The sequence below is a fragment of the Amblyraja radiata genome, chromosome 3, assembly GCF_010909765.2.
Source record: "Amblyraja radiata isolate CabotCenter1 chromosome 3, sAmbRad1.1.pri, whole genome shotgun sequence".
Classification (NCBI taxonomy): domain Eukaryota; kingdom Metazoa; phylum Chordata; class Chondrichthyes; order Rajiformes; family Rajidae; genus Amblyraja; species Amblyraja radiata.
In genome coordinates this window covers 99,647,404-99,672,580 of record NC_045958.1, presented here as the reverse complement: position 1 = coordinate 99,672,580, position 25,177 = coordinate 99,647,404, and the positions used below count along the sequence as shown (strand labels likewise).

The 25,177-nt window shown below is 46.1% G+C and overlaps 1 protein-coding gene across 2 annotated transcripts in view; it reads left to right on the top strand.

Moving 5' to 3' along the window:
• Positions 1–25,177, top strand: part of tecrl (trans-2,3-enoyl-CoA reductase like) — a 126,649-nt gene that overhangs the window by 60,918 nt on the left and 40,554 nt on the right. For both annotated transcript variants that reach the window (XM_033018415.1, XM_033018416.1), the window contains exon 4: positions 8,445–8,548. In XM_033018415.1, coding sequence (XP_032874306.1) covers positions 8,445–8,548 — 104 coding nt within the window. The remainder of the gene's footprint in view (positions 1–8,444; positions 8,549–25,177) is intronic.

Genomic DNA, 25,177 nt, shown 5'->3' with positions numbered 1-25,177 from the left:
TGCAAGATAAAGACCAGTGGAGTCAGTCAAGTTGGTAAAAGGGGAAGTACAACGGGACCTGGGGGTCCTTGTTCATCAGTCAATGAAAGTAAGCATGCAGGTACAGTAGGCAGTGAAGAAAACGAATGGCATGTTGGGCTTTATAACAAGAGGAGTTGAGTATAGGAGAAAAGAGGTCCTTCTGCAGTTGTGCAGGGCCCTAGTGAGACCACACCTGGAGTATGGTGTGTAGTTTTGGTCCCCTAATTTGAGGAACGACATTCTTGCTATTGAGGCAGTGCAGCGTAGGTTCACAAGGTTAATTCCTGGGATGGCGGGACAGTCATATGCTGCGAGAATGGAGCGGCTGGGCTTGTATACACTGGTATTTAGCAGGATGAGAGGGTTTCTTATTGAAACAAATAAGATTATTCAGGGTTTGGACAAGCTAGAGGCAGGAAACATGTTCCCGATGTTGGGGGAGTCCAGAACTAGGGGCCACAGTTTAAGAATAAGGGATAAGGCATTTAGAACGTAGATGAGGAAACACTTTTTCACACAGAGAGTTGTGAATCTGTGAAATTTTCTGCCTCAGAAGGCGGTGGAGGCCGATTCTCCGGATACTTTCAAGAGAGAGCTTGATAGGGCTTAAAGATAGCAGAGTCAGGGGATATGGGGAGAAGACAAGAACGGGGTACTGATTGTGGATGATCAACCATGATCACATTAAACAGGCTCGAGGGCCGAATGGCCTACTGCACCTATTGTCTATTGTGTACTGTCTATTGTATAAAGACAGTCTAACGGACTCTAGTGGGGTAGATGGTAGTTCAGGATCGCTTTCTAGTCAGTGATAGGATGGTTTCGTTCCCTGATAACAGTTGGGAAGAAACTGTCCCTGAATCTAAGAAAGCCAAAACAGACCATCAGACGTGTATATGAGAAAGATGCAAAACTCAGAGTCATCGGTGGTCGCTCGAAACGAGTATGACTGTCTACTTTTGGGAGGACGCCCATGTGTGACTTTGTTTAACGTGGGGAGACTGGTGCACAGGCAGCCGCCACACGGTCCTTGACAGATCTGGGTCAGGATCCAGCGGAGTCCAAGACGACCGGGGAACCTTTTCTGCTGCAGCCTTCATCCGCCTTCCCAGCGTCAGCCATCATCCTCCGCCTGTTCCACCGTTGAGGTCTTGGTTGGATTGCTCTTTGTCAAAGACCTCCCCCTCGACCTTATTGCCATGGGTAGCTCTACCAGGAGCATAGCTCCGGACGGAATTGCTCTCAGGATCTCTGGACCACACAAGCTTCTCCACCACGACAAGGTGACAATCCCCAGAGAAGAGTAGACCTTGCTTTTTGGGAAGAGAACACACAAAGTCCTGGAGAAACTCAGCGGTGCAGGCGACATCCCTAGAGTACATAGATAGACAATGATTTCACACTTCTGTACCTCTGGCCTGATGGGAGAGGGAAGAAGAGGGAGTGACCGGGGTGCGATAACATTGAATAGGATGTGAGTAGGAGTACTATTGTTATCATTTGTTGAGGGGAAGCAGCAGGCGGTAATCATTCTCAAGTTTCCTTGCCTGAGAGTGATCTTGACATCAGCCGATATAATAGAGTTAATGTTGAGATCACCAGGGAATGCTCCTCCTCAATCTGCACCAATGTGCCGGGCAAGTGAACCGTCCTACCCCAACCGGATGGCAGTGCTGAACTACTATCTACCTCACTGGTGACACTCGGACCATCCTTGATCGGACTTTACTGGCTTTACCTTGCACTAAATGTTATTCCCTTATCTTGTATCGATACACTGTAAATGGCTTGATTGTAATCATGTATAGTCTTTCCGCTGACTGGATAGCATGCTACAAAAGCTTTCCACTGTACCTCAGTGACAATAAACAAAACTAAACTGAACTGGATCCATCTGTGGTGCACATAATGGAATTCATTCCTCCCCAGATGCTGCCTGAACTCTTGAGTTCCTCCAGCACTTTGTGTTTTGTTCAACGTTCCAGCATCTGCAGTTTCTTGTGTCTCCGTAACAGAGCTGATGGCAGGACATTGACTGAATGGCATGATTCGGAGTCTAGCCATGCCAGCCTCTTGCTTGACTGGCTCAATGTCTGCTTTCCAAATGTAGACACGTGCAAAAAAAAATTGAGTCCGAAGAAGGGTCCCAACTTGAAACATTGTCTATCTATGTACTCCAGAGATGCCACCTACACCGCTGAATTACTCCAGCACTTTGTGTCATCTCTTCCCAAAATGCAAGGTCTACTCTGAAGTGTGCATCTTTCTCATGTTCACATCTGATGGTCTGTTTTGTCTTAATTTAGTTTAGTTTAGAGATACAGCGCACAAACAGGCCCTTCGGCCCACCGAGCCGGCACTGACCAGTAAACCCCGCATATTAATGCTACCAATCTGAAGAAGGGTCTCGACCCGAAACGTCACCCATTCCTTCTCCCCAGAGATGCTGCCTGTCCTGCTGAGTTACTCCAGCATTTTGTGCCTACCTTCGATTTAAACCAGCATCTGGAGTTCTTTCCTACACTTAATGCTATCCTACACACCCTAGGGACAATTTTAACTTTACAACAAACCAATTAGCCTACAAACCTGTACGTCTTTGGAGTGTGTGAGGAAACCGAAGTTCTCGGAGAAATCCCACATATGGCATGGGGAGAACTTACAAACTCCATACAAACAAGCACCCGCAGTCAGGATCAAACCCAGGTCTCTTGCGCTGTAAGGCAGTGCACTACTGCTGTGCCACCGTGCCGCCCTGCTTACTTACATGATTTCTTTCTCAGCAGTAGATTGATCTAATGGAGTCACCATTTCAGTCACACATTAGTTGGATAGGATAAGGATGGCAGAAAAGCTTTCCGAAAGGAAATCAATAAAGCTAACAGGTTTTTTTCTGCATCAGCAGAAATATTTTATTTAAATAAAGATGCCACCAATTAAAATTTTTGCACACTAAGATTGATGTCACTGAGTTTTAATTCCTCTTGCCTTTGAAGAGATTGCTTGGTCAATGTATTCCGAGGCTGGTTTTGAACTTCATTCATACAAAGAGTTTTTTTAAAGTTGCATTATTTTCTGAATTTTGCACAATGATTTAAAGAAGAGGAAACAAACATTTGGAACTTTCCATACAGAAACCAATGTGATGAATCACCCAGTGCAAACAAACCATCTGCCATGCCAACAGATACAAATACACAAACTCGGCAATTTTTTTTTATAAAGCACTGGGCTCAAAGATGGGTTTTTCAAAAATTATATTTTTGAACAGATGTTATATTTATTTATTAAACCACGCAATATTTGAAAAAAAAATTAATAACCTAGGAAAGAAAAAAGACACGTCCTGAATTCTTTAGACTTCAGACTTTGGAGATACACTGCTGAAAACGGGCCCTTCCAGCCCACCGAGTTCGCTCCGACCAGTGATCCCCGCGTACACTAGCACTATCCGACACACTAGGGACACATTTACAATTAACAGAAACCAATTAACCTACAAACCTGTACGTCTTTGGAGTGTGGGAGGAAACTGTAGCATCTGGATTCTGTTGTGTAATCTCACTGCTTCCCTGCATAGCTACCGATATCTGATTATTTAACTCTACAATTTTGGCATGGGGCCATTATACACCCATTAAACTTTTGGAATGCTTTCAATTCCTCCTTTTTATTACTTGATCCTTTCCCTATGTAACTGAATTTGGGAATCGGTAACACTTGTTCAGACTCAGAAAGCATTATAGTCTTGTTTACATCTGGGGTAAACAGAAGGATTGTCCGAAGATAGACACAAAAAGCTGGAGTAACTCAGCGGGACAGTCAGCATCTCTGGAGAGTAGGAATGGGCAATGTTTTGGGTCGAAACCCTTCTTCTGACTTGTTGGGGATAAGGGAAATGAGAGATATAGATGATGATGTAGAGAGATAAAGAACAATGAATGAAAGATATGCAAAAAATGTAACAATGATAAAGGAAACAGGCCATTGTTTGCTGTTTGTTGGGTGAAAACAAGAAGCTATTGCGACTTGGGTGGGATTGGGATAGAGAGAGAGGGAATGCCGGGGCTACATGAAGTCGAGAAATCTTTATTCACAAGGATTGTCCATTTATATGAAATGTGCCAATTGGGAGACGGCGGAGTTATTATCTCATAACAAAGCTTCCAGTAACCAACTGCTCCTGTTATTGTGCAGATGCTGGTTTACACTGAAGATAGATACAAAATGCTGGAGTAACTCAATGGACAAGCAGCATCTTTGGATATAAGGAATTGTTGGATGTGATACTGGATGTGATACAGTTCGGTAGGGGGCGCTGCACTGGCAGCGCCTGTCGGCAGCGTGTCCGTCTTTTTTCAACTTTTTAAATTTTTTTAGTATGTTTAAAAGTGTGTTTTTAATGTTTCTTTGTGTGTTATGTGTGGGGGGTGGTGTGGGGGGGTAAGGGGGAAACCGTTTTGGCCGCCTCTTCCATGGAGAGGCGACTTTTTCAGGCCGCCTCCCCCGTGGCCTAACAGCAAGGATCGGCGCCGACTTTCCCGGAGACGCGCCCGGGGCTTCAGCGGCGGGCGCAGCGTGGACTCTCGCGCGGAGCGGGTGAGACCTCGTTGGAGGGGAGCGCTCCGTTACGCTGGCCCGCGGCAGCCGGCAGCCGGCAGCCTGAAGCAGCGGTCTGCAGAACTCCAGCTGGTGCGGCGTCTACAGCCCGGGATCTCACGTTGGGGACCCGGGGGAAGAAGCTTCCACCGCCGGCCCGCGGCCATCTTCTATCGCGGGCGCGGTATGGACTTATCATCTCCCCTGGAGGGGAGATTCGACCGCCGGCCCTGCAGACTGTGGTGCTTCCGGCTGCGGCACGGCAGGTACTTTAAAACTTTGACCGCCGGCCTGCGGCCTACACCAGCCTGAAGCCGCGGTCTCTGGTTGGGAAGAGCCGATCCTGGACTCACCTTGACTTTGACTTTGTCCCTTACCATCTGGACGCCCGCAGCAGCGGCTGTGGAGGGTGGTGGTCCTGACCACGGGGGGAAATGGAGGAGGACTGGCCAAGCTCTGTGCCTTCCACCACAGTGATGAATGCTGTGGTGGATGTTTGTGTAAAATTTTAATGTGGTTGTGTTCTTTATTATTGTACCGCTGCTGGCAACCCAAATACCACCGACCTTGGTTGTGTGGCAATAAAATTATTTCTTTTCTTTTCTTTCTTTCTTTTTTTAAAGGCACTGGTCAGACTGCATTTGGAGTTTGTGATCTGTTTTAGGCCTCATGTCTGAGTAAGAATATTGTATGCTGGCATTGGAGAGGGTCCAGAAGAGGTTTACAAGAATGATTCCAGGGATGATTAGGTTAATGTACGAAGAGCATTTGACAGCCCTAGGCCTGTACTCGCTGGAGATTAGAAGGATGAGGGGCCCCCTCATTGAAACTTACTGAATAGTGAAAGACCACGATAGAGTGGATGCAGAGAGGATGTTTCCACTAGTGAGAGAATCTAGAATCAAAGGGCACAGCCTTAAAATAAAAGGATGTTCCTTTAGAAAGGAGATGAGGGGGAATTTTTTTTAGCCAGAGGGAGCGTGATGGCTGTGATGACCAAGTTAATGGATATTTTTAAGGCAGAGATTGACAGATTCTTGATTAGAATGGGCGTCAGGGTTTATGGGGAGAAGGCAGGAGAATGGGGTTCAGAGGGAGAAATAGATCAGCCATGTTTGAATGGCGGAGTAGAACCGATGGACCGAATGGCCTAATTCAGCACCTATCACTTATGAACTTATGAACCTGAGCAGTAACTACGAGAACTGTAACAATCCATCTACAATATTAATGGTAGATCCATCATTTCAAAAGCCTATCAGGAGTATTCAAATGCTCCAATCTTTAATGTGACCAAATTTAATATTGTTATTTAATGCTAAATTGTAATAGCTTTCAGTGCGGCAAAGTTACAATGCAATAACAAGCTTAGCATGATAAAATATAGACACATTTAAATGCATAGTTAGGAGCTCTTGTAAGTGCAATTAAAGCTATAATTTTTTTTAATAGGAACTCTTAAATGATAATCAACTTCCAAAAAATCCCAACAGTAACAGATTTCTTTGCCTTAAGAGATAACAACTTTAGTATGAAGTAATAAATATGGCCCAGAGCCTCATGAATGTGTCAAGTAAGGAGTGGTTTGTTGATATGTTGCAGCACAGTTTATTTCCTGGCATCAACGGATCAGCTGCATCCACGCACGGTTTCTATTGCGGTTGCACTGGTGATTAGAATGGTCCACAAATGTGAACCAGGCTTGGCCCAATCACTCATCTCCACATCATTTGGGTTAACATGCGATGAGCGTTTTACGGTACTGGGTCTCTTCTCACTGGAATTTAGAAGGATGGGGGGGGGGAGGGTCGACCAGGGACCATACTGGAAGTTGGACAATTTTATACTGGACATTTTTCACATTTATCAAGCCAATTAACCAACAAACCTACAAACCTCATTGAAACTTACCAAATAGTGAAAGGCCTGGGTAGAGTGGATGTGAAGAGGATGTTTCCACTGGTGGGAGTCTAGGACCAGAGGCCATAGCCTCAGAATATAAGAATGTTCCTTTAAGAAAGAGATGAGGAGGAATTTATTTAGTCAGAAGCTGGTAAATCTGTAGAGTTAATTGCCACAGAAGGCTGTGGAGGTCAGGTCAATGGGAATTTTGTAAGGCAGAGATAGATGGATTCTTGATTGGTATGGGTGTCAAGGGTTATGGATAGAAGGCAGGAGAATGGGGTTAAAGGAAGATAAATCTGCCATGATTGAATGGCGGAATAGACGATGGGCCAAATGGCCTAATTCTGCTGCTATTATTTATTAACTTAAGAACCACAGGTGCAATGAGGGATTCCTAATCATAAATCTGTCAGTTCCAAGTGTAAATAACTGTGTTGCCTCCAGAATAGCCTCTCTAAATATTGTGATGACGTTCTCCTAAATCAGTAATTAGGAGAACTCTCACTCCTCTTTTGCATTTCCCCTAATTCATGATTAAAACCGTTATTTCTCAGAATATTTAGCTGCTAGTCCTTCCCTTCACTTAACCTTGCTTCTCCTGAAACATAATTTCAAGTGCTGATCCATCACTTGACCTACCTGAAAGGCTACTGGCGTTAAACTAAACGGCATTGATCTGCCATTGCTCCCTAACCTACATTTACCTGCTCTGCCCACTGGATTTGCTTGATTCATCCTCTGCATTCTTCTCCCTGCTTGATGCACTGCTGCTCTGCGACCCAGCCCTTGCCAAATTAGTTTAGACCCAGCAAAGCAGCATGAACAAATTGCCTTCAAATACATTGTCCCCTTCCAGTTAACGTATAACTGGCCCATCTTGTGCCGTTGACACCTGCCCCAGAAGTGATCCCAAAAACCCAAGTACCTAAAACCCTGTCACACCAGTTCGGCAGCCTTGCAATCTTCCAGTTCCCTCTGGGCATTAAATGTTACTAGCTGAGAACTTATGGACAGAAGGTCTTCCCTAGTTTTCTGCTGCTCTACTCACCAGCTGGGTGAGATGTTCAATTACAATTAAAACACAAACTACGTGCTATAACACTAGGGTAAGCGCTCAACCAAGAAAACCAATCCTATGGCCAAAGTGTGTAGGAAGGAACAGCAGATGCTGGTTTACACCAAAGATAGACACAAAATACCGGAGTAACTCAGCGGGACAGGCAGCATTTCCGCATAGAAGGAATGGGGGACATTATCCTCTCTCCAAAATCCATGAACAGAACTGCCATAGCAGACCCTTTGTATCTGGTTTGGGTGGGAAGGGACGAATTGACCAGGGAGTTACAGAGGGAGTGGTCTCTGCGGAAAGCCGAAAGGTGAGGAGATGGGAAGATGTGGCCAGTTGAAGGAATAATTTCCACATTCCTCGACTCCATCCTATCCCCCCTGGTCCAATCCCTCCCTACCTATGTCACCAGTCTGAAGAAGGGTCTCGACCTGAAAAGTCACCCATCCCTTCGATCCAGAGATGCTGTCTGTCTCGCTGAGTTACTCCATCATTTTGTGTCTATCTTCAGCCCAAAGCCAAAGTATCACCTAAACTGCTTATACACACATGCTATTGACAATAACTCACTCCATATTCAATAATCAGCTACCTACATGTTAAGCACGTAAAAACTGATCGTGTAGATGCAAGTATATCATTGGGGCTATCAAATGGGCACCTACCTTCACTGATGGTTCATTGAGTTAGGCCCACGACACCTCGGGAAGTCTCAACAGTTCCCATCCCCCTACTCTCACCTACCTCCAGTTCAAAATATATTTCGATACCATGTCACATTGATCCTCTGGTTGTAGTTGCCACAATGGGATTATTGAGGCATAACGTTGTCCCTTGTCTTGTTTGTTCACAGATGGTCCTCCACTGAGGGAAACCCAAGCCCTTAAGAACCTTGCAACCTCATCCATTATTACATTATACTTCAGAGATCTGGGGACACAGATAAACTGGACCACGGTAAGTCTTAAATACACTGGGCATTCAATGATACCAGCTGAGAACTTATGGAAAGAATGTCTTCATTTACCACAAGGGGTAAAGGATCTCATTTTTCTTTTTAAATCTGGATTCCTTGCGTGTTGCATTTTTTTTTTAATTGAGGCATCATTCCTAATTATGTAGAAATTTAAGTGATATTTTGGAATTGCTTATTGTAAACATTTTCAACAGGAAACACAACTCCCGATGTGTGCAATTCATGCATGCGTAAGGTAGTAAAAGGGGCTCACGCATTTAGTCTGATGTGTGCAGAATGACCCCATGTTTAGTTTAAAATAGACAAAAATGCTGGAGAAACTCAGCGGGTGAGGCAGCATCTATGGAGCAAAGGAATAGGTGATGTTTCGGGTCGAGACCCCTCTTCAGACTGAAGTGGGGATGGGGGGGGTGGGGGGGGGGGGGGGTGGGTGGGGGGGAGGGAAGAAGGAATGAAGATGTGGATATAGACAATAGACAATAGACAATAGGTGCAGGAGTGGGCCATTTGGCCCTTCGAGCCAGCACCGCCATTCAATGTGATCACGGCTGATCATCCACAATCACTACCCCGCTCCTGCCTTCTCCCCATATCCCCTAACTCCGCTATTTTTAAGAGCCCTATCTAGCTCTCTCTTGAAAGCATCCAGAGAACCTGCCTCCACCGCCCTCTGAGGCAGAGAATTCCACAGACTCACCACTCTCCGTGAGAAAAAGTGTTTCCTCGTCTCCGTTCTAAATGGGTTACTCCTTATGCCCCTGTCCCACTTAGAAAACCTGAATGGAAACCTCTGGTGACCTTGCGCCCCACCCAAGGTTTCCATGAGTCGCCAGAGGTTTTGGTCACTCGCATGGAAAGCCTCCACCGAAGCGTGAGCTGCATCTACTGACCAAAGATCCTACAGGACCTTTGCTACCGACCACACACACACACACACACACACACACACACACACACACACACACACACACACACACACACACACACACACACACACACACACACACACACAAACACACACACACACACACACACACACACACACACACACACACACACAAACACATCGCGAAGGTGGGGGCCCGGGACAGCGGAGGAGCGCTGTCTGCGCGATGAAGAGGAAGGTAAACGGCTGCCACAGAGCACGGTAAGTCCTTTAGAGAGCGCGGGGGGGGGAGAGAAGGGGAAAGAAGGGGAGAGAGAGAAGGGGAGAGAGAAGGGGAGAGAGGGGAAGAGAAGGGGAGAGAGAAGGGGGGGAGAAGGGGAGAGGGGAGAGGTGGGGGAGAGAAGGAGAGAGAAGGGGAGAAAAGGGGAGAGAAGGGGGAGAGAAGGGGGGGAGAAGGAGTGGAGACAGTTTTAAGAAGTTTAATAAAGTTAGCGGGCATTTTACCTTTCGGCGGATCTTCTAGGTCGTGAAAACCAAAGATCCTATATCATCCTATAGGATCTTTGCTGGAAACTCCAATGAGCCAATCAAAATGGCCGGTCAGCGAAGGAGATTGCCTTCGACTACCTGTAAGTAAATAGCGACCCCACTCCACTGGCTTCGCCCAAACGGCAACCTATTTTTAGTCGAGGCCGGTTGTGAATTTGTTGAAATAATCGCAGGAACATAGAAGAAGCCTCGACCATGCGGAAACCACTTTCAACCATTAGGGAGAGTGACCAAAACCTCAGGAAACCTCACGGAAACTTTGGGTGGGGCGCAAGGTCACCAGAGGTTTACGTTCAGGTTTCCTAAGTGAGGCAGGGGCTTTATTCTTAAACTGTGGCCCTGGTTCTGGACTCCTCCAACATCGGGAACATGTTTCCTGCCTCTAGTGTGTCCAAGTCCGTAACAATCTTGTATGTTTCAATGAGATATCCTCTCATCCTTCAAAACTCCAGAGTATACAAGCCCAGCTGCTCCATTCTCTCAGCATATAACAGTCCCCACCATTCCGGAAATTAACCTTGTAACCTACGCTGCACTCTGTCAATAGCAAGAATGTCCTTCCTCAAATTAGGGGACCAAAACTGCACACAATACTCCAGGTGTGGTCTCATTAGGGCTCTGTACAACTGCAGAAGGACATATTTTCTCCTATATTCGATTCCTTGTGTTTTAAAGGCCAACATGCCATTCACTTTCTTCACTGCCTGATGTACCTGCATGCTTACTTTCATAGACTGATGTACAAGGACTCCCAGATTCCGTTGTACTTCCCCTTTTTCCAACTTGACGCCATTTAGATAGTAATCTGCCTTCCTGTTTTTGCTACCAAAGTGGATAACCCCACATTTATCTGCATTAAACTTAATCTGCCATGCATCTGCCCCCGCCCCTAACATGTCCGTCACCCTGCATTCTCATAGCATCCTCCAACAAAATACATTTCGTTGTCTCTGTATTGTACACTGACAATGACAATTAAAATTGAATCTGAATCTCACAGTTCACACTGCCACCTAGCTTTGTGTCATCTGCAAATTTGCTAATGTTACTTTGAATCCCTTCATCAAAATCATTGATGTAAGAGAGAGTTAAGAGAGAGTTAGATAGAGTTCTAAGGGCTAGTGGAATTAAGGGATATCGGGAGAAGGCAGGCACGGGTTATTGATTGGGGACGATCAGCCATGAATGGCGGTACTGGCTCAAAAGGCTGAATGGGCTCCTCCTGCACCTATTTTCTATGTTTCTAGGTGGAGACAATGGGCTGTGGGAGAGCTGGGAAGGGGAGGGGAAGGAGGAAGAAAGCAAGGACTACCTGAAAGTGGAGAAGTCAATGTTCATACCGCTGGGGTATAAACTACCCAAGCAAAATATGGGGTGCTACTCCTCCAATTTGCGGTGGGCCTCACTCTGACCATGGAGGAGGCCCAGGACAGAAAGATCGGATACAGAATGGGAGGGGGATTTGATGTGCTGAGCCACTGGGAGATCAGGTTGGTTAAAGCGAACTGTGCGGAGTTGTTGGGCGAAGCGATCGCCAAGCCTGCACTTGGTCTCACCAATGTGGAGCAGTTGACACCTAGAGCAGCAGATCCTGTAGATGAGATTGGAGAAGGTGCAGGTGAACCTCTGCCACACCGGGAAAGACTGCTTGGGTCCTTGGTTGGAGTCGAGGGGAGAGTTAAAGCGACAAGTGTAGCATTTCCTGCAGTTGCAAGGGAAAGTACCAGGGGAGGGGGTGCTTTCGGTGGGAAGGGACGAATTGATCAGGGAGTTACGGAGGGAACGGTCTCTGCGGAAAGCCGAAAGGGGAGGAGATGGGAAGATGTGGCCAGTGGTGGGATCCCGTTGGAGGTGACAAAAATGTCGGAGGATTAACTGCTGTATGTGACGGCTGGTAGGGTGGAAAGTGAGGACAAGGGGGACTCGGTCCTTGTTACAAGTGGGGGGGGGGGGTGGGGAGTGAGAGCGAAGCTACGAGATGTAGAAGAGACCCTGGTGAGAACCTCATCTATAGTCAAAGAGGGGAACCCCCGTTTCATTTAGTTTAGTTTAGGTTAGTTTAATTTAGTTTAGTTTAGACATTTAATTATATATACTGCTCTCCTAACCCCATTCTCCTGCCTTCTCCCCATAACCCCTGCCTTAAAAATATCCATATACTTCTATACTTCTACACTGTCCTTGTCTACAGAGAAGAGATATGCTGACACCCAAGCAATATTTTGATCAATTCTGCCAGAACTGGCCCACTAGGCATTGGTGTATATGGTTATGTATTGTCTTTGTGGGATTTGTCTCAGTGCATCATCTCTTCAGCAAGGTAGACACAAAATGCTGGAGTAACTCAGCGGGTGAGGTAGCATCTCTGGAGAGAAGGAATGGGCCACGTTTCGGGTCGTCCTCTCCTTCTCTCCGGTAATGCTGCCTCACCCGCTGAGTTACTCCAGCATTTTGTGTCTACCTTTGCTTTAAACCAGCATCTGCAGTTCTTTCATACATATCTCTTCCGCAAGCATATGTGTGCCACTTTCTGTGCACTGTCGAACAATCTTCATTTCAGCTAATTATTCAACACATCCCCGGATGATATGCCAACCATAGATTGTAGATTTTGAGCAATAGGCAGGGGAACATTACAAGAATAGAAGTGCTTTTCGAATTGTTGCCCAAGGTTCCGCCGGGGGTGTCATTGAGCTTCCAGTGGATGAATGGGTAAAACTCGCAGTGTTGTGAGAGGCCAGAGGTCCTCTGGTTATGCTTCAGGCTCACGGATGTGTGTCAGTGTCAGCCTGTCCTTGTCATCTCCGTTCGGTCCACAGAGGTATCATCAATCACATCTGTGGAAATAATTCCTGCCTTCCCAGCATCTCACCTTGGATTCTGCATTACACATGATATGTGACGATTACAGTAAATTAAACTTTGCCTAGTGCAAAATAACGGAGGGACTCCTATGCAACCCAGCAGGCAACGTCACTATTTTGGCATTCTGAGAACTCAAATTAGTATCTTTCAAATGACTGGTTCCCATAGATTCTCTGAAACTAAGCAGGCTGGGTCTTGGTTAATACTTGGAGGGGAAATGAACAGGTAAGAGCGTCCGTGGGTTTCATCCAGCAGCGAGGAAACGGATGCCACAAAACCATGTTGTGGCATCTAGGTTATCTTGAGGTGAATTCACTGAGATGAAATCCTCCAACTGATTCAGCAAATGCCGAACAAAGGGCAATACACCACAGTGTAGGAAGGAACTACAGATTCTGGTTTAAACCAAAGATAGACACGAAAAGCTGGAATAACTCAGCGGGTCAGACAGCATCTCTGGAGAAAAGGAATAGATGGCGTTTCAGGGTCGAGACCCTTCTCCAGCCTGGTCTTCCCTGACTCTCAGTCTGAAGAAGGGTCTGGACCCGAAATGTCAATTATTCCTTTTCTCCAGAGTTACTCCAGCTTTTTGTGACTATCTTCTGTGCAGCATCTCTGGAGACCAAGGGTAGGTGACATTTCGAGTCAGGGCAATTCTTCAGTCTGAAGATAGGTCTCAACCTGAAACATCACCTATTCCTTCTATCCAGAGATGCTGCCTGACCCGCTGAGTTACTCCAGCTTTTTGTGTCCATCTTTGGTTTAAACCAGCATGTGCAGTTCCTTCCCACACTGTGCTGTACTGCTCAGTAGTCCAGCACAGGACAGGCCCTTCGGCCCAACATATCTCTGCTGAACAAGATGATGATTTAAACTAATCCCTTGCGATCCATATCCCTCAATTCCATATATGTCCATGTGCCTATCTAAAAGCCTCTATAAAGCCTTTACCACTTTCTAGACATCCACCACAATCTGTAAGAAAAACTCACCTATACATCTCCTTCAAACATTCCTCCTCTGACCTTAATGGGCCTGTCCCACTTGGCGATTGTTTAGGCAACTGCCGGCGACTGTCATACTCGTAGCAGGTTGCCGAAAAAACGGCGACAACCTACGTCATCCTGGCGACAACCTACAATAGCACCTATGTCAACATACGCTCATTGGCGTCAAACCCACTGTCGCCGAAAGTTTTTTAACACGTTGAAAATTTAGCAGCGACCAGAAAGACGCTACGACTTTTTGCGCGACTGAGGAGACTACTCCCGGCGACCACTGGTGAACATGTGGCGCCTAATTAGTCACCTGTAAATATCGCCTAAGTGGGACAGGCCCATAAAAAAGCTGCGGTTTGCCCTCTAGTCTTTGAAAGTTCCACACTGGGAAAAAAGAGATTCTGACTGTCTACCTTATCTGTAACTCTCATTATATTACAAACGTCTGTAATGTGTCCCTCTCAACCTTTGACTCTCCACAGAAAAAATAATCCAAGTTTGTCAAAACTCTCCTTATAGTGAATACTCTCTAATACAGACAACACCTAGGCAACACCCAGACAAACTCCTGTACACCCTCTCCAAAACCTTCACATCCTTCTGGTATTGCGGCAACTTGAACTGCATACAATATTCCATATGCAGCCGAACCTAAGTTTTATAAAGCTGCAACAAGACTTCCTGACTCTTATACCCAATGCTCCAAGTAATAAAGGCAGGCATACCATGTGTAGGAACATGGAACTGCAGATGCTGGTTTACAAAAAAACGACACAAAGTGCTGGAGTAACTCAGCAGGTCAGGCAGAACAAGGAGAGGTGACATTTCGGATCAGGACAATTCTTCGGTCTGAAGAAAGGTCTCGACCTGAAATGTCACCTAGTCATGAATGCTGAAGAACCCATCTTCAGACTTAGTGTAATAGGGGGGAGAAAACTGGAAGAGAGGTGGGGAAGGGACAAAGCCTGGAAAGTGATAGGTGGATACAGAGGTAAAGGGTGGAGGGAGATTGATTGCAAGATGGTTGGAATTACTCCAGCACTTTCTGTCTATTTTTGTAAACCAGCATTTGCAGTTCCTTGTGTCTATATCAAATTGACTAACATCAGTGCGGTGAATGGTCCTGCCACTAACTGTCTGCTCTTCAGAAAAATACTTTTTGAAGGTCAAAAAGTCACTTTTCCATTTTCTCCAGAGATACTGCCTGACCTAATAAACATATTGTGTCTATCTTCATTCTTCAGGTATTGGAAGGAACTGCAGATGCTGGTTTACACCGAAGATAGGCACAAAATGCTTGAGTAACCCAGCGGAACAGGTAGCATCCTTGGAGAAATAGAATAGATGATACTTTGGGTCGAGACACTTCTTCTGACAGAGTTATGCCCCTGTCCCACTTAGGAAACCTGAACGGAAACCTGAACGGAAACCTGAACGGAAACCTCTGGAGACTTTGCGCCCCACCCAAGGTTTCCGTGCGGTTCCCTGAGGTTTTTGTCAGTCTCCCTACCTGCTTCCACTACCTGCAACCTCCGGCAACCACCTGCAACCTCCAGGCAACCACATGCAAACCTTGGGTGGGGTGCAAAGTCTCCAGAGGTTTCGGTTCAGGTTTCCTAAGTGGGACAGGGGCATTTACTGATTCTTGTATCTGAGTTTTGTTACCGAGTTTTGTGTCTATCTTCAGTGGTGGGAGATCGGAAGTGGCAGTGCTGCCCTGCAGCTGCGGCTCGCCTGCAGTCCGTTTGTCTGCAGTCCGTTTTTTTGTTTTCTTTTGTCCTGTTGTTTTAGTTTATTCAGTTTATTTTAGTTGTGTATGTGTGGGGGGGTGGGAGTAACTTGTTTTCAGCCTCTTCCTTTGGGGGGGATGCGACCTTTACTTGTCATATTCCCCATCTCCGTCTGTGCTGAGGCCTAATGGTGGAGCTGGCGGCCTCCAACTGGGACCGACCTCGAGGCTCCGGAGGCAGAGCCAGGACTTACCAGCTGGCCGACTTCGGGGCTGTGGTGGTGTTGCGGCGGCGGCGACCCAATTTCGGAGCCTCAGCGGCTCGGCCGTGGACCCAGTGGACGACAACGTCGGGTGCTCGCAGGTCCCAGTTTGGTGACTGGTTCTCTGGAGCTCCCGCAACAACAGCTTCGTCCACTGAACTGGAGGGTGGCAGCTTCTGCCGCCCCGGGCCGCGGACTTTGAACCGGCCCATTCGCGGTGCTTGGATTTGGCCGCGGGACTTACCGTCACCCGGCGGTGTCACAACAGAGGAAGCCTGGATCGCCTCAACGCAGAGGGAGGACAAGGAGGGAAGAGACAAGGACTCGAAGGCTTTTGCCTTCCATCGCAGTGAGGAGGTGCCTGGCGGACTCACTGTGGTGGATGTTAAATCTGTGTTCATTGTATGTTTTGTTATTTTATTCTGTGTTATGGCTGCAGGGTTCGTAATTTCGTCAGACTGAAAGGTCTGAATGACAGTAAAGGATACTTTGACTTTGATCTTTAGGTAATATCTCTTGGTCTTCTTAACACGGATCTTTCCAACCATCTGGCATTCTGACATCTGGTTAGTTTTGTAAACTTGGAAATAATTTGGGAATCAGGTAGTTACTAGCTGATGGTAGATTCAGATTCATTGCCAGCTAAGAAGCAAATCAATAAATATATATTAAGAGATTTAAATCTGAATTAATATCCATAACTATTTAATACACTGCCTTTCCCGGAGACGCGCCTGGGGCTTCAGCGGCGGGCGCAGCGCGGACTCTTGCCATGGAGCGGGCGAGCCCTCGCCGGGGCGAGCCGGAGGGGAGCGCTCCATTTCTCTGGCCCGTGGCAGCCGGCAGCCTGATGCGGGGAAGAAGAGCTCCAACTACCGGCCCGTGGCCTACTTTTACCGCGGGCGCGGCGGGGACTTACTTACTATCAGGAGCGGGATCCCTTGCCAGGGATCCCTAGAGAGGAGCTCCAGACTGCCGGTCCTGCAGTCTGCGGTGCTTCTGGCTGCGGCGCGGCCTTTAAATCTCCGACCGCCGGCCTGCGGCCTACACCAACTTGAAACCGCGGTCTCCGGTGGGGAGGCACCGATTCAGGACTTACCTGGACTTCTTACCTTGTCTGCACATCTGGACGCCCAAACGACGGCTGCGGAGGGTTGACGTCCCAACCACGGGGGAAAATGGAGGAGGACTGACCAATTTTTGTGCCTTCCACCACAGTGATGAATGCTGTGGTGGGTGTTTGTGTTAAATTTTTATTGTGTTTTTGTGTGTTCTTTCTCATTGTACCGCTGCTGGCAAATTCATTTCACTTGCACTTTATTCACTTGTATTGTATTGTATTGTATTGTATTGTATTGTATTGTGGCGCAGCGGGAGAGTTGCTGCATTACAATGCTTTCAGAGCCAGAAACCTGCGTTTGACCACGACTACGGGCGCTGCCTGCACAGAGTTTGTACGTTCTCACCAAGACCTGAGTGGGTTTTCTTCGAGATCTTCGGTTTCCTCCCACACGTACAGGTTTGAAGGTTAATTGGCTTTGAATAAATGTAAATTGTCCCTAGTGTGTAGGATAGTGATAATGTGCGGGGGTCACTGGTCGGTGCGGACTCGGTGGGCCGAAGGGCCTGTTTCCGCGCTGTATCTCTAAACTAAACTAAGCTAAACTTCAGTTTCTGCAAATATTGTTGAAATATAGGAACAAATATTGTTGGTTCATGTATTTCATCTGACAATTATATCTGACCATGTCCTCCTGGTGCGGGTGGTCAGTCAAGGGAACTACAGTAAATAACTTGACAGGGCGTGAATTTATTGCATGTTCTGTCATGTGCTAACCCTGCTGCGGTATCTGTCATTCCCAGCTGAGGAGTGGAGTAGGAGCTCCACATTTACTCAGTTTCTATCTGATATTTGCCTCACTAACCTTACCACCAACTCCACCTCACGTTTGATCTGAAGACCAATACCTTGGATATGGGGGGCATATTTAGGGCGGCACGGTGGCGCAGCAGTAGAGTTGCTGCCTTACAACACCAGAGAGCTGGGTTCGATCCTGACTAGGGGTGCTGTCTGTATGGAGTTTGCACTCATGAGTTATCTCCGGGTGCTCCGGTTTCCTCCCACATGCCAAAAACGTGCAGGTTTGTAGGTTAACTTGTCTCTGTAAGGTGTCCCTACTGTGAAGAATGGAACTAGTGTACGGGTGATTACTGGTTGGCACTGCCTCGGTGGGATGAAGGGCCTGTTTCCAAGCTGTATCTCTGAAACTAAAAACATGTTATATCTTGCGTTAAATGTTGTGCCCTTTATCCTTTATCTTGCACAGTGGATAGCTTGATTGTATTCATGTATTGTCCTTTATTTGAGTGGATAGGACGCAAACAAATATTTATCACTGTACCTCAGTACATGTGACAATAATAAACTAAACTAAACTTAACACACCAGACTGCAGATGCTCAAATCTTGAGCAAAAAAATGTGCTGGAGGAACTCAATGGGTTAGGCAGCATCTGTGGAAGAAATGGGCAGATGGTTTTGGATTTGGTTTATTCTGAAGAAGGCAGACACAAAAACCTAGAGTAACTCAGCGGGATATGCAGCACCTCTGGAGAGAAGGAATGGGTGACGTTTCGGGTAGAGACCCTTCTTCAGTCTGAAGAATTGTCCTGACCCGAAATGTCACCCATTCCTTCTCTTCAGAGATGCTGCCTGTACCGCTGAGTTACTCCAACTTTATGTGTCTATCTTCGCCTTAAAGCAGCATCTGCAGTTCCGTGTTACACATTCTGAAGAAGGCTCCTCTCCCGAAATAACATCTGCCATTCCCTGCACTGATGCTGCCTGACCAACTGAGTTCCTAGAACAGTTTTTTGTTTTGCCTTGGATTTTGCTAATTTGTCAACAATAATTGGACATTTTGCACAAGTTGTCACATGCTTAATGAGTTACAGGGAGAAATCTGTAATGTGTTTGCATTGACTACTTCACCATTTCGTTAACATTTTAAAACCAATAGCCAATTAGCAGCTCATTGATTGAACAAATGCCATTTTCCAGTGATTGTCTGTCAATGTTCTCTTTAAAGGAGAAGAGAGGAGAAGGAGAGATGTCAACCAAATCCTCCATCATTTAAAGTTAAAAGTATGAGAGTTAAAAACATACTTCAGGCCTTAGTTTTTTAAAATTACAGTTTAATTTAGAGACACAGCATGGAAACAGACCCTTCAGCCTGATGACTCCATCAGAGTGAGGCTAAACGCAAATTGGAGGAACAGCATCTCATATTTCGCTTGAACAGCTTACATCCCAGTGGTATGATATTGATTTATCTCACTTCAGGCAGCCCCGGGATTCCCTCTCTCTCTCTCACTCTCTCTCTCTATGCCTCCTCCACCCAAGTCGCACCAGCTTCTCGTTTTCACCCAACAGCTACCAATGGCCTGTTTCCTTAATTGTCTTCACTTTTTTGCATATCTTTCATTCATTGTTCTTAATCTCTCTACATCATCGTCTATATCTCTCGTTTCCCTTTCCTGTGACTTTCGGTCAGAAGCAGGGTCTCGACCTGAATCGTCACCCATTCCTTCTCTCTTGAGATGCTGCTCGCTCAGTTAATCCAGCTTTTTGTGTCTATCTTCAGTTTAAACCAGCATCTGCGGTTCCTTCCATTAATTGATCGCCGTTCATACTAGTACTATGTTATCCCACTTTCTCACCCACTGACTATGCATTAGGTGCAATTTCACAGAGGCTAGAAACTCGCCCGCCTTTGGGAGGTGGGAGGAAACCGGAACACCCGAAGGAAACCCACAAAGACACGGGTAGAACGTGCAAACTCTACACAGACAGCACTTGAGGTCAGATCGAACCTGGGTCTCTGGCGCTGTGAAGGCAGCAACATCACCAGCTGCATTGTTGTTTTGTACACTATCATTAAATTGTAACTATTGTAACTTTTAAGTTGAATGTCATTGAAATACTGCGAGCAATTACTCAGTAAGTAAGCATCGAATTGATCAGTAGCATGAATGATGCGAGGAACTCAGAGCGGCACGGTGGCGCAGCGGAAGAGTTGCAGCATCAGAGACCTGGGTTCGATCCTGACTACGGGTGCTGGCTGTACGGAGTTTGTAGGCTTATTACAACTATTTCAACTAATAGGTTAGAAGTGACCTGGGGGCAGTAATTTAATCTTACCCAAGAAAATAATGTTTCAAAGGAAATGTTTGAAATAATGGTTAGGGGAATCGAGGACCAGAGTACGTACCTTAGTTTAATTTAGAGATACAGCGTGGAACCAGGCGCTTCGGCCCACCAGGTTCATGCCGACCAACGATTGTCAGTGCACTATTCGATCCTACACACTAGGGATAATTTACAGTGGCAAATTAACCTGCAAACCTGCGCGTCTTTGGGATGTGAGAGGAAACCGGTGCACCCAGAGAATACTCGTGGTTATGGAAGAATGTACAAACTCCATGCAGGCAGCACCTGTGGTCAGGATCAAACCTGGGTCTCTGGCACTGTAAGGCAGCAACTCCACCACTGAGACACTGTGGGAAGGATTTAAGAGGAAACTAATAGGTAACTGTTGGGTATATGGAACGAGCTGCCAGAGGAGGTAGTTGGGGCAGGTACTATAACCACATTTAAAAGCCATTTGGACAGGTACATGGATAGGAAAGGTTTAGGTGGATTGGGCCAAATACAGACAGGTGGGACTAGTCTATATGGGACATCTTGGTCAGCATGGGTAAGTAGGCCCCATGGGCTTGTTTCTATGCTGTATGACTATGAATTGGTAAAACACCATGGAGAGCCATGTTTAGTTTAGTTTAGTTTAGAGATGCTTTGGTATAGATTTAAAACCTAATGTTCATCCTCTGCAAGACTTAATTTGTGTGCACATCCATGCAGGATCAGAAATTATTCATTTGGCCTCTTGTGTCTACGTGAATTATCTTTTACCATGGCGTTACTTTCTTCCACAGACCCTATAACCCTTGGTCACTTTCACGGCTGAATACGCGTGATTCCTTTCTTGACGAGTCTCTACCCGAAGCGTCACCCATTCCTTCTCTCCAGAGATGCCGCCTGTCCCGCTGAGTTACTCCAGCATTTTGTGTCTATCTTCGTTCAACCTCTTATTGGGTTGTTCATTTCGAAGATTGACTCTCTGGGTGAAGACATTTCTTCTCCTCTCAGTCTTCAATGGACAACACTGAGATCATGTAGACACCGCGGTCAAGGAAAACATCACCCATTGTCTCCCCATCAAGCATACAAAAGTTTTGAAATTTTCATTGAGATCTTCAAAACTCTAAAGAGTAGAAACCTCCACATGCTTATTTTCTCCTCAAAGGACAATACCCCCTTCCAATAAATAAATCTGTTTAACCTGAGTGTAGAAGATGGGAGGTCATGTTGCAGTTGTATAATACGTTGGTGAGGCCAAATTTAGAGTATTGTGTTCATTTCTGGGCACCATGTTATTGGAAGATGTTGTCAAGCTGGAAAGGGTACAGAGAAGGTTTACGAGGATGTTGCCAGGACTAGAATGTCTGAGCTATAGAGTGAGGTTGAGTAGGCAGGGACTCTATTCCCTGGAGCACAGGAGGATGAGGAGTGATCTCTCATGATCTTATACACCTTATAGAGGTGTATAAGATCATGAGAGGAATAGATAGGGTAGACGTTTGCCCAAGTAGGTGAATCGAGAACCAGCGTCTCTTGCCCAGAGTAGGTGAATCGAGAACCAGAGGACATAGGTTTAAGGTGAAGGCAAAAAGATTTAATAGGAATCTGAGAGGTAACTTTTTCACACAAAGGGTGGTGGATGTACAGTGTGCCAGAGGAGGTTGTTGAGGCAGGGACTATCACAATATTTAACAAACAGTTAGACAGGTACATGGAAAGGACAGGTTTGGAGGGATGTGGACCAAACACAGACTACTAGTGTCCTGGGACATGTTGGCCCGTGTGGGCAAGTTGTGCTGAAGAGCCTGTTTCCACACTGTATCACTCTATGACTCTATCACTCTAACCTTCAGTCCACTCCATTGGTGGCAAGTATATCCTTCCTCACACAGGGAACTAGGTCTCTGAATAATATTCTGGGTGTGGTCTCACTGGGATCTATAGATTTACAGAAACAAGGCTCTGCAGATGCTGGTTTTCACAAACTGCTGGAGTAACTTGGGGCGGCATGGTGGCACAGCGGTAGAGTTGCTGCCTTACAACCCTTACAGCACCAGAGACCCTGTTTTGATCCTGACTACAGGTGCTTCTCTGTACAGAGTTTGTACATGACCTCCAAGGGTTTTCTCCAAGTACTTTGGTTTCCACCCACATTCCAAAGACATACCAGTTTGTAGGTTACTTGGCTTAGTGAAAATGTAATAATTGTCCTTGGTGTAGATAGTATTCATGTGTGGGGTTCGATGGTCAGTGCAGACTGGGTGGGCAGGATGGCTGTTTCCGTGCTGTATCTCTAAACTAAACTAAGCAGGTCAGGCGGCATCTCTAGAAAACGTGATTAAGTGATGTTTTGAGTCGGTATCCTTCTTCAAACCAAAGAATGGGCCCGACCCCCAGTATCAGCCAAGTCTTCCCCGATATTATCAAGCTTCTGAATGGTCCTTCCTAAAGCTGGCGTAGTGTCCGATTCATCTTTACCCCATTGCGAGCATTGGACTTGTCTCTGGAACCAGAGTGCTGGTGTGAACTATATTCTGCACTTTGTATCTAAAGGGCCTGTCCCACTGTACGAGGTAATTCAAGAGTTCTCCCGAGTTTTCCCCTGCCTCGTAGCGGCTCGTATGAGTAAAATGTAACTATTTTTTTCATCATGAGTATTTTTTTGCAGTGTTGAAAAAACGCCACGAGTTTACCGGATGTCCCGAGTACCTATTGTTAGCATTACGAGCCGCTACGAGACATCCACGAACTCCTGCGGACCCGTTACGGACATTCTCCGAGTTCGAATCACGGGAAAACTCGGGAGAACTCTTGAATTACCTCGTACAGTGGGACAGGCCCTTTACCCTTTGCTTTACCTATTGTACTCAAATTTGGCTCGATTGTATTTATGTTATAGTATTAAATAATTTGATCGGACAGTAATGCTTTTCACTGTTCCTCGATACATATGACACTTAAGGTGTTAATCTCAGATACCATCAAGCATGATGCTACACTTTGGAGAATGATTCATATATCCTCATTGGATCACTTAGTCCACAGTTTAAGAGTCACAAAGTTGTACACCGCAAAACAGGGCCCTTTTAGCCCACCATATTTATGCTGCCCTTTTGCTCATCTGCATGAATCCAATTTCCCTCACTGGCACCATATCCGACTGTGACTTGCTTATTTAATGTCTGTCTAAATGCTTCTTGAACATGGTGATTGTATCTCACTCCACCACCGGCAACTGTGCTGTGGGTTAAAACCATTCCTCAGATCCTTTTTAACACTCCTCCCTCTCACCTTAAAACACATTAGCAGGAGAAAAAGATTGTGATTCTCTAAGAGGACATAGAGTGCTGGAGTAAAATAGCGGGTCAGGCAGCATCTCGGGAGAACATGCATGGGTCCCAACTTCAGGTTGGGACCCTTCTTCAGACGAGGTCCTGACCCGCAGAATTCACCAATCTTTGTTCTCCTGGGACTCTGCCTGACCCACTGAGTTACTCTTGCATTCTGTGTCTTTTGTAAACAAGCATCATCAATTGCTTGTTTCTATATTTTGACCACCTACCTACCCTATCTACGCCTCTCATAATCTTGCATATATCTATCAATTCAACCCTCAGCTCCAGAAAAAAACAAGTCCAGCATATCCAATAATTCTATGGATCTCCACATAATTAAAGTCATCCAATTCAGGCATCATCCTAGTTTCCCTCCAATTTCCATCTACTAACTCTACTCCACCTAGCGGAGCTAGTCCTCTCTCTTAATAACTTCTCCCTCGACTCCTCCCACTTTCTTCAAGTCCAAGGCGTAGCTATGGGCACCCGCATGGGCCCCAGCTATGCCTGCCTCTTTGTAGGGTACGTCGAACAATCACTGTTCCAGGCGCACACTGGTCCTATCCCTGAACACTACCTCCGCTACATTGACGACTGCATCGGTGCTACCTCCTGCATCCATGCAGAACTCATAGACTTCATCAACTTCCCCACCAATTTCGATCCTGCACTCAAATTCTCTTGAACCGGCACCTCGTGCCCCTTTCTTGATCTCACCATCTCCATCACAGGAGATAGACTATTGACTGATCTCTATTAGAAATCTACTGACTCCCACAAATATAGTTAAAGTCTGAAGAAGGGTCTCGACACAAACGTCACCTAATCCTTTTCTCTAGAAATGCTGCCGGACCCGCTTTACTCCAGCTTTTAATGTCTATCATTCTAGTGAACCTCTTTTGCACCCTCTCCAGCCACTTCCTTCCTATAGTGTGGTGACTGGAACTGCACGCAATGCTTCTGTATAAAATAACGAGAGGGATAGATTGGGTAGATGCACAGTCTCTTGCCCAATGTAGATGACTCGAGGACCAGAGGACATAGGTTTAAGGTGAAGGGGTAATAATTTAATAGGAATCAGAGGTGTAACTTTTTCACACAAAGGGTGGTGGGTGTATGGAACATCTGCCAGAGGAAGTAGTTGACGCTGGGACACGTTGTGGGCAAGTTGGGTCGAAGGGCCTGTTTAAGAAACAGTTAGACAGGTGCATGGATAGGTCAGATTGGAGGGGTATGGACAAAACGTGGGCAGGTGGGACTAGTGTAGCTGGGTATTGTTGGCCGGTGTGGGCAAGTTGGGTCAAAGGGCCTGTTTCCACACTGTATCACTCTATGATTCTATGATTCTATGACTCCTGAGTGTGGATTGGCTGGTCTTCATAATTTCTTGTCTGGAAATGGGATATTTGATAAAGTTATTTATTCAAGTCAATCTTTTCAAGTTCAAGTTCAAGTTTGCATTTATTGTCACTTAACCAACTAAGGTACAATGAAATTTGAGTTTCCTTAGAGCCATAGTAAGTGAAAAGAACAAATTACACACATAAAATAAAATTAAAAATTATAAATAAACCATAAACATCCATCACAGTGGAATCAACATTCCTCACTGTGATGGAAGGCAATAAAGTTCAGTCATCTTCCTCTTTGTTCACCCGTGGTCAGGGCCTTGAACCCTCAGCAGTTCACCGCTGCTGACGGTCCGTCGACCAGGCCCTCTCGTCGGGATGATCGAAACCTGGCGTCGGGATGGATTGCAACACTCCGCGGCATGAAGCTCCCGAA